Source organism: Anguilla rostrata, chromosome 16 (assembly GCF_018555375.3).
Source record: "Anguilla rostrata isolate EN2019 chromosome 16, ASM1855537v3, whole genome shotgun sequence".
In the NCBI taxonomy this organism is placed as follows: domain Eukaryota; kingdom Metazoa; phylum Chordata; class Actinopteri; order Anguilliformes; family Anguillidae; genus Anguilla; species Anguilla rostrata.
In genome coordinates, this window is record NC_057948.1 from 35,043,371 (window position 1) to 35,054,195 (window position 10,825).

The 10,825-nt window shown below is 46.5% G+C and overlaps 1 protein-coding gene across 2 annotated transcripts in view; it reads left to right on the top strand.

Moving 5' to 3' along the window:
• The window catches only part of LOC135242142 (SITS-binding protein-like), a 29,410-nt gene extending 25,602 nt beyond the window's left edge, over positions 1 to 3,808 (top strand). For both annotated transcript variants that reach the window (XM_064313072.1, XM_064313073.1), the window contains 2 exons: positions 1,646 to 1,825; positions 3,632 to 3,808. In XM_064313072.1, the coding sequence (XP_064169142.1) occupies positions 1,646 to 1,825; positions 3,632 to 3,808 (357 nt within the window). The remainder of the gene's footprint in view (positions 1 to 1,645; positions 1,826 to 3,631) is intronic.
• Positions 3,809 to 10,825: the final 7,017 nt, after the last annotated feature.

Below are 10,825 nucleotides of genomic sequence, written 5' to 3' on the forward strand. Positions count from 1 at the left end.
ACCTGCACTCAGTGATACTGCAGAAGGTACCCGAGCCAGGCAGCTGAATGGCGGTTTGCGAGGGGTCACCTGTAGTACTGTACACACCTGGGGGGGGGGCAAAGTCAGGCCCATGCAGAGGGAATTTGGGGTCCCCCCTGTACCCCGTTAACCAAGCAGGGGGGCGCAGGGCACCCGGGGGCTGACCCCTCTGCACAGGGCCCCTGTTTCTATTTCCAGTAAGCGGGTGTGCTTGGAAACGCACGGCTATTTTTGCAACGACAGCTCATGTGACAGAGGTGTCCCAAACGCGCCCCCCCGCCACCCCCCACGGCCCCCCCTGGCTTCTGTATGCATAGCCCCTGTGAGGAGGGTTTGGAGAACAAAGCCCGAGGGGTTTTAGGACAAGAAGAATAACCCCCCCACCCCCACCCCACCCCACCCTCCCCTCCAACAGTAAAGGGACCCCGCCCATGCACACAAAGCAATCATTCCCATGGAAACTAAGAAAAAATCTCATCAAACCAAGTGATTCAGGAGCGGTCTGCACAGACAGTGTCTCCATCTACGCCCTCTGACCTTGCAGAGTGTGTGTGTGGGTGCAGAGGGTGCATGTGCAGAGAGAGTGTGTGAGTGTAGAGAGTGTGTGTGTGCGCAGAGAGTGCGTGTGCAGAGAGAGAGTGTGTGTGAGGGAGTGTGTGAGTGTAGAGAGTGTGTGTTTGAGGGTGTGTGTGTGTGTGAGGGTGCAGAGAGAGTGTGTGTGAGGGAGTGTGTGTGTGTGTAGAGAGTGTGTGTTTGAGGTGTGTGTGTGTGAGAGGGGTGTGTGTGTGTGTGCAGAGAGCGTGTGCAGAGAGAGAGTGTATGAGGGAGTGTGTGAGTGTAGAGAGTGTGTGTTTGAGGGTGTGTGTGTGTGGGTGCAGAGAGAGAGTGTGTGTGTGTGCAGAGAGCGTGTGCAGAGAGTGCGTGTGTGTGTGAGGGTGCAGAATGTGTGTGTGTGTGGGTGCAGAGAGCATGTGTGTGTGGGTGCAGAGAGCAGTGTGTTCCATTGTTGGAATAATATGAGTACTGTGTGCAGTTTCTGGGACAGGACTGTTAGTATTTGCCTCATAAACGGCGAGGCGTGACTCCTCTGCAGGGCTGACGTCCGTCGTCAACAAGCAACAAGAAACTTTGTTACACTGTCTCTCTGCGGGGACACAACCTGCGGTGGGGGGGGGTCTCGGGACATAACGAGGAGTTCCCACGCCTGGCAGTTTGTCCGTTCTCTGGGTGAAGGGCTTAATTTGGGCGAGGTACTCTCAGTGGGTGGCACATTAAGAGGACTGCCAGTGCCCTCTGGATGCCCCCTGACTCTCTCTCTCTCTCACCAAAGCCAAAGATGTGTGCTTCAGCATCGCACCCTAACCCTGCAGGAGCGCACTGGGGCTGCCACCCCCGAAGGGCAGCACGTGATTGGCCAGTGCATGTCCCTCCCTGCAGTCCACCGTCCCCCCAGCCAATCGGGTGCCTACAGGCTGGCAGAGCTGCATATTATATGGGGGGGGGCACACTAGGGCCTTTTTTGAAAGGGCTTGTGGTGTGATCTCCGTTACCGTTAGCAACCCAGACATTCCGTTTCTTGCTCGGTTGCTTTTCATTGCTAAACTGTTGTTTCCTTTGGCTGCAGGTGCTGAACCTGACGCGATTCTACATAGCCAAGCACCAGGACTTTGTGGTTCCGCTCATAGTGAAGTACGCCACCCAGTGGCAGGAGGACCGAAGTCCCATATACCGGCCCCTGTGGTGGCTCAGTCCCGACGACCCCTTCACCCACACCATCGACGACCAGTTCCTGATCGGAGATGAAGTAAGCTTGCCCCTCTTCATTTGCACAAACCCCATCCACACACACACACACACATACACATACACACACACACACACACATACACACACACGTACACACACACACACACACACACACACACACACACGTACACATGCACATACACAAATACACACACACGCACACACACACATCACTAATACAGAATGCACCACACACCACACCTCAGCCTCACACCACGACCCGCTGCAGTCACCACGGCACCCACTGCGACGCTGCAGCTCCCCAGCGATCCCCATGCGTACGCTGCAGGCATCCCCAGCACCCCTGCTGGGTTACAGATGCCAGCCTTACCGCTGCTGGGTTACACCACAGGCCTTCCACTGTTGGGTTACACCACAGGCTGTCCACTGTTGGGTTACACCACAGGCCTTCCCACTGCTGGGTTACACCACAGGCCGTCCACTGTTGCGTTACACTGCGGGCCATCCCGCTGCTGGGTTACACCGCGGGCCTTCCCCGCTGCTGGGTTAACCCAGGAATGGCACAGATTCAGTTTCAGGCACGGAAGGTTTTCCAGGGGTGGGCCCCTGGAAAAATTGGGCCCACTTGCCAGGGGAGGGCGGTTTGCCCTGGGAACCCCTCCCTCCCGCCTCCCTCCACCCCTGTGGCTCCCTGACCAAACAGATTCACAGCACCCAGCTCCTGACACATCCCATCTCTGTCACAGCAGCAGTTATGAAAACAGACTCATTTCCCTCCCTGTGAACTCCAGGGAACGCGTAAGAAGCTTAAAGGATAACAAGGAAAAAAAGGATAAAAGCTCAAAGTGCACAACCCTGATATATCAGTTTAACACATTCCTCTGGGCCTTTTTCACATCAATCACTCATACCACACTGCTGTTGGTATTCCTAAATGCGCATTAGTACGTTGTTATATAAAATAATTGCCCCTGCCTGTGTAGCCACGTGCTATCTTAACGTGAAGAAAGTCAAGTCTCTCTCCCGCTAGCATTTCATTGAGGGTGAGAGACAGTGGTTTTGTTGGCTCCTATGGTGGAAGAAAGTCAAGGTTTGGTTTGTCATCATTTGCCTTCAGTTTTCCTCATCGCATTGTGGAAATACATTGAAGCTCTTAACCCTTTGAAGAGTAGGTTTTTTTTTTGGAATGTTTGTTTTCAAAATTTCAGAAGTCCGTGTTCTAGAACTCCGTCGCTTTCAGTCACCAGCAGCGATTGTTACATCAGCGTTAGAACGTTCCGCTGCAGTAAGAACATTCTATTCACACGATCTCACAGCCTAAAGGGTTAAAGGGGAACTTTGAAAGAGAGCATGAAGCTTCTGTGCTGAACTCTAAACAGGGAGGGACTGACAGCTCTTCAGTCTCGGTAAAAGCTGAACCTGGGGGATTTTCACTCAGGTTTTTAGTGGATTAACAAGGTTTAATGCAGAGGCCAGTTCACAGTCATTCTTGGAATCAAACCAGGTGACGGTAGCAGAAGTCAAAAGTAAGTGTTACACAATGAAGACATTTCTCACACAGAGGACTACTGTAGTAATGCATGGAAGAACTTGGCAAGATTTGCGGCTGAAACTAAGACCATTCAAGACCCAATTCAGTACAGTGCTGATGATTCACTTTTTAAATGCAAATTACGAGCTAAGATTTTACAGTGATGGATTCATTCTATACAGGCAAATGACGAGCTGGATTTTACATCGATGGATTGATTGGTCCATGCAGTTCGGTCTACAATGAATGCTATTTAAGATACCTACGGAAAGAGACGTACCCCGTTAAGGTTCCTTCTTCTGTGGTTTTCAGGTGCTCGTGGCGCCCGTGACAGAGAGGGGGGCGCTCCAGAGGGACATCTATCTCCCGGGAGAGGAGCTCCAGTGGCAGGACGCCCGCGACGGTCGAGTGTTCGACGGGGGGACGCTCCTGGAGGACTACCCGGTCGGCCTCGACGAAGTGCCCGTTTTCACCAGGAGGGAGTCCTGAACCCCGGGAGGGCTACAGCGAACTGTTCTCTTCTTTTTAAAAATTTTTCCGTCCTTCCATTCGCGCTGTTCCTCAAAAGAGTTGCACTTTCCTCAAAGACCACTTGACCGTGACTTGAGATGTGATCTCGAGAATTGTAGTTTTGAGAACATTTTTTTATACTTGCACTTTACGATTGAAAATGATTTCTATAATTTTTTTTTCTTTTTTTAAAAATCTTTTCATCTGTTTCACCACTCGCTTATTCATGCAGTTTTGTTTTTCGTTTTTTTTTGCATTTACAGTCACAACGAAACGCCTGTGTGTTTACATTAGATTAATCTTACAGCCTTTAAACGTTTAAACATCACTGGTTCCCATCCAATGGAGTAACAAGGTATAGCCTTTTATTTTCTTAAAAATCGTTTTTTGTTTTTTTTTCTTTAAAGAAGACCAAATGAGGAGGAAAAGAAGGACTGGGACTTCTCTGTCGATGCAGAGCCTGAAGGACAAACGAACGCTCACCATCTCAAAACGCGTTCCTGGAACGTGAGCTTCCTGCGAGCCGGCGTGTTTCAGACACAGTTCTACTAACCCGGCCACGCCTCCACCGCACCTCAGATCCAGAGTCACACGGAAAACCTGTCCTCTCTCACCATCTCACAAACCTGTCCACTCTCACCATCACAAACCTGTCCACTCTCACCATCTCACAAACCTGTCCACTCTCACCATCTCACAAACCTGTCCACCCTCACCATCTCACAAACCTGTCCACTCTCACCATCTCACAAACCTGTCCACTCTCACCATCTCACAAACCTGTCCACTCTCACCATCTCACAAACCTGTCCACTCTCACCATCTCACAAACCTGTCCACTCTCACCATCTCACAAACCTGTCCACCCTCACCATCTCACAAACCTGTCCACTCTCACCATCTCACAAACCTGCTCCCTCACCATCTCACAAACCTCTCCACCCTCACCATCTCACAAACCTGTCCACTCTCACCATCTCACAAACCTGTCCACTCTCACCATCTCAGAAACCTGTCCACTCTCACCATCTCACCGAACTCTCTCTCACCATCTCACCGAACCGTTTACCGCCAAAACGTCTTTCACCCTCTCACCGACCCGTCTCTCACAGCAGCTCCTGTAAGCACTTATTAACCCGAGCCCTGACTGCCCCATGCAGGATAGAGACTGTTTTAGCAGGAAGTTGTCACGCTCCACGGCTGCGTGAAGAATCAAACCGCCGCCTCTTCCTGTTCTCAGCCACCGGCTTCACTCTCAACTGCTTTCGTCTGGAGAAGGAGCGCGGAGACAAACAGGAGCGTCATTGCATTTTCAGCTTATGTGAAAAACCTCTTTGTAGCTTGACCCATGTGGAGGTTTGAGACCTTATTGTCTCATCTCTCTCTCTCCCTCTCACACACACACACACACACAACGTTTAATGGTAACACACAAGGAGACAGTATGGAATGCCAGCAGTTAATCTGCAGCATCGGAACTGGTCACATATATATGGAATAAACTCCCGTGACTCTCCAGGGGTCACGGGGTCAGAGGTCATGTGGTGCAAGCACGGAGCACGTGCATGCCGTCAGAGCTCTTATAATGGATGCCGAAGAAAACCAGCAACAAAACACTGTGGACTGTGGAACTGTAGGCGTGTCAAACCAAGAGCTTTCTAACACACAGTATATTTCAACAGTGTTTGATCGTAAGAAGTCCTTTCGTGTAAATATCTTTGTTGTATGTGCACTGCTGTCGTATGATGATCTTGTCATGTGTGGCATATTTTTCTGCAGTAGCTAGAGGTATAGAAGCGATATTTCAGCACATACCAACTAGCCGTTTTAATAGTAGGATCATTTATAATAATTTTCTCCCTAATTTTGGAAATGGCGAATGTTGCTTGTGAGCCACCATGAGCCACTGCTCACACGGGCATTAGCCGGAGGAAGACATTTCATGTGCAAAGGTCAGGCTTGTGGCCGCCTAATTGGGCCAGTGGGGGTCGTCCCGGAAACCAAAACAATCCCTGAGCCAATTGTGTGCCACTCTGTGAGGCTGCCAACCACAGCTGGCACCGGTACGGTCCGGATCTGACCGGACTGTGGGGCCCATCCACACACTACAACAGAGCCTTAACAGATACTAGACCATGGGTCCCATCCAAACACTACAACAGAGCCTTAACAGATACCAGACCATGGGGCCCATCCACACACTGGAACAGAGCCTTAACAGATACTAGACCATGGGTCCCATCCAAACACTACAACAGAGCCTTAACAGATACCAGACCATGGGGCCCACCCACACACTGGAAGGCCCATCCACACACTGGAACAGAGCCTTAACAGATACCAGACCATGGGGCCCATCCACACACTGGAACAGGGCCTTAACAGATACCAGACCATGGGGCCCATCCACACACTGGCACAGTGCTGAACAGATAACCGACTGTGCCTATCCATAACCGTAGAACAATAACCCCTGACAGAATAAGATAACACACTGCCCTGCCCCCCCCCCACGGGACCTGAACTACACTATGTCATTTGAACTTTTATTTTAAGCATTTACTGTGTTAGTTATAAAACTCTCAGGTCTTGTAAAGATTTCATGGGAAACACACACATAGACACACACACACACAGACATGTCTTAGAGAAACATCTTATATACACTAATGTCTTAATCTCTTGGGGGAAACGCACGTCTGAACCCTAACGACCCGACTGCCTCTGTCAAACGCTTTTTTTTTTTTTATCTAAGATGGAGGTATATTGCTTCCTGCTTTTATGTTCTTAACTGCCACAGTATCACAGACAGGAAGTGATCATGTCTCAGATATCTCTGCTGTGATTGGGCGGCTGTGTTCAGTGACATCACCCAGCAGTGGAGACTGGGATCGTACACCGGGAGCTGACACACTTTCGTTCATCTGCCATTACGTTTTTCTTTTTTTTTTTTCTTTTTTTCTGCAAATTGTTAGAGAAATGAAATTGACAAACTGCAATTAAAGTTTACATTTTCTTAGTACAGAAATATTTACATTTGTGCGTCTGGTGTGGAGGTTGATATGAGAGTATTTTGTTGTTTTTTTTTTTTTGTCTTATGAGAATCTGCACACAGCATCACTGGCACCACCGAGAGGCTTTTTAGAAACTGGGCAGTATCAACCAGGTGACTGACACAGTATGACCAGCCAATCTAAAGTGTGTTTAAATGTGATAAAACCATCTGATAAAACCATCTGATAAAACGTTACAGTGACAAATAGTTTGGAATGCATCTTGTGACTGATGTGTGTTTTACGAGTGGCGAACTGCGATAATTCACGTGGATATAATTCCTTCCCCATTTTTTTGAAAGTTTAGAGGCATTCCGGTTCGCTGCGATGCCCCTCTTTAAGCACACAATACCGGGGTTCATCTGGATCAAGGCGGTTCACGGTTTCCTAAGCATACTCCTCATTACCCCTTGTGTTCATGCCAACAATTTGTCCTCAACAGACCCCAACATCTTGTCCTGAAGGGACCCGATGCTTTGTCCTGTTCAGACCAGAGTCAAATATGTTTCTGAAATAATTGAGCTCTTTAGAAGCCAGCGAAACTTCTGCAGATCTGAGAATTTTAAATGAAACATGCTGAACTCTGGTGAAACAAAAGGTTTCTTTTAAATGCAACATTAAATGACAAATTTTACTGGTGCCTAAAAGGTTTAAGCATTATGTTACCCGACCCAGGTCTGCTTCTGAACTGAAATGTGTTCCTGACTGTCTGTCTACAGCCATATACCTGGGGAGCAGCAGGTGACCAATGTATCCACTAATTACACCTAATAAAATAGGGTCATTAGTTATCTACTATGCTATTATTATATAAGTTGTTATTAGCTGAAATGTGTATGGGGAAGGTAAATCAGAAGGGAATTATACTGGCACGGACTAAAACAGCACAACTTCACCTGTCACTTCTCTGATTGACAAGTTGTCACCTCTTCTGACTGACAGGCTGTCACTTCTCCTCTGATCGACAGGTTGTCACTTCTCTGACTGACAGGTACAGAACTAAAGTAATGGTGTGACAGCAGGGAAATTCCTTGTTAAGTATTTTTAAAAGGGAGAGTTTTTAAACCTTGGTTTTCAAAAATATTTCAGTTTTAGCATATGTTGTCAATTCTCCCAGAGAGTTTGTGTGTGATATACTTCAGATAAAGTACACTTTAGATTTCCAGAAGCTTCTCTCAACCAGCTAGCTTAACAATGGCTGGTCTATACAGCTGGCTTTGACCCAGGGACCCCCACCCAGGATCAAAGGGGACCCCCCCATGCAAAGGTGACCCTGCATGCACACAAACATTATGAACCAATGTTCTGTTCTACTACTGACGAAAGCATAACATAACAGTTTTCGTGGCATAAAAATAGAATCAGTCAAATGGAAGATTCTGAAGCTAATTGCTCCTATTTTCTATTTTCTGACCTGTCAGGCAGACAATATACAAAATCCCCCCCCCAAAAAAAAAAAAACAAAACAAAAGAAACTCCCACAGAATTATTCCCCCTTTCCTGTTGTGAAGAGGTGAGCTGCACTAATTACACGCTGCACTGGAGCGGTCGTGGAGTTCCACTGCAGGCTACTTTTAGAAAGTGCAAGTCAAGGTTTAAGGTTTCAGCGTCGGCTACAGGAAGCGCTTTCTCCCAGGCAGGGAATTAGAAAGGGAACTAACAGTACACTTCAGAGAGATCCCAAACAATAGCAAACACAGGGCCAGGGAGACACAGCCACCACGCATCTGTATGGAAAAGTCACGGCAAAGTGTATTTGTTTGTGCGTGTGTGTGTGTGTGTGTGTGTATACGCAACAGCCTTTGCTCTGTATCATCACATCCATCATGTCAGGTGTTCGGGCTAGGCAGAACTAATACGCTGCATGTATGCATTTTGAGAATAATTTACTTTTTAACAAGATGCTGAAGAGCAGGATGGAAGTCTGGTTTGAACCGTACACCTATAAGCGAGGGGGTAAGGACAGGAGGACACGTCCCCAAATGTGCGTTGGGTAAGACTGGGGGGGGCGATGGGGAGGGAGGGGGGGTTCTTGTATGGAATCACTTCCTGATTGCCTTCAAAACAATCTGTCACCCCGCTAAAGCTTAAAACATGTTCCGCTTTTATTTAAGTGCTTGGGGCGGGCGGGGGGGCAAGGGCACCGTTTTAACACACAAAATACTGGAGTTTATTTTTAAGCTTTGTGACGGAACTGTCTCCATGGTGGCAACCATTTAAGTCGGGACAGGGGGGAGGAGGGCAGGGGGGGAGGTGGGTGCTTCTTGCGGAAGATGGTGGCTTCAGGTGGGGGACGACAGATGAGTCACATCAAGGAGACAATTCCCGCACTTGCGTTTCCTGTATTAGCGACAGACACACGCTGCGGCTGCCTCCTGACTGACCTCATCAGTTTACCCATTTCAGATTTAGCCCTTTTATTATAAGCAACACTTTCCAATGACTTTCCTGTAAATATGGACATATGTCAATGCACTGGGTAAAGGCTACATTATACTACATTTGTTTTTTTATTTTTCATAATTTATTTCTTTTTTTTTTGAAGAATCAAATTCTAAATTTTTAATATTTAAAAAAAAATCTTCTTCCACACATAATGTAGCGTATGTTTCTTACTTACCTATATTACATTTATGATTCATTTATACAAGGGAAATAAACTGTTTTCTCAACTGCTGGTTCAAATATGGTGTCACTTCAAAACTGACCAGGCTAAACTCTTTGGCCAGAAACTTCAGCCATTTCTCCTAATCCATTATCACCGGATGCCACTTTGCCCTTTGAGATCACCGCACAGGACCAGTGAGCTGTCCAGTTAGCTTGCCTCATCAATCAAGTGCTTTTGCAAGATTTGAGGTCAAGCCTGTCATTTTTAGAGCTTGAGCCATGTTTCCTGAATTTCCAAGGTGATATATTAATTATACAATTTATATTATATATAATATTGCCTCACTTTCATGACTTTCCAGGATTTTTCCCAAGGATTTTAAAAATGATTATAAGTGACAGATGGAAGGGTCCATTAGGTACAGCAGTAGCTGTAATGTCTCACTCCGAACGAATCAGCAAATACCCAGAATTCCCCCAGTTGTTTCACATCTGAAACTGAATCTCCTTTTTGGAGCGAGTAATTTTAAATTTAGAAAATCATTCTTTTACTGTGTCTGTTTAGATAATCTATTTTCCAGTCGCCCCCCCCCCCCACGTACAAATAAAACCTTGAAATATAATCCTTTCAGGCTAACATCCTTCAATACAATCTGAAATACGGGGACATTATATTCAGCCAATATGCTTGCTCACAAGTGCCTTTCAGTTTTAGTTTTCAGTCTACCCCCTTGTATTGGACAGCGCCCTCTGGTGCATCTCTGTAGTCAGTACAACTAACACTTCAGGCGGTCCTGATACTTGATTGAACCAGTACTAGAATATTACAATTTTACCATCACAAATAACTGCACGTTTTGTTTTAAACTTAGAATTTAAAGATAATATCTAGAAGTGACGAATTAGACGGACTTTAAGTAAACCACTTTTAATGTAACCAAATTTATATTTGCATTCATTTTCAATGATGTTTTTCAAGTATAATTCTATGATGTGTGTTTTTAGGTGTTAAGTATCTTTACAGAGACACATTTGTGTTCATGGCAACAAACCAGTGATCTGTCTAGTTGATTTCAGAAATATTATAGTAATACTTCACAAATATTACAAGCACACTGACATGCCAACATAAGAAGTTCCATTAAGGTTTTTTTTCCAGTTTTCCTTGGCTTCTCAAGTGCGCTGAACTTTTTCCACAACTTTTCCACAAGCTTCCAGGATGAAAATATTTCAAGGATTTCCAAGGATTGTGGGCAAGTCTGAAAACACTTCAGTGGTGATTGTAAAGCCAGTTTATGTGCCACCAAACACACTTGATCACAAAAGCAGAACAGAG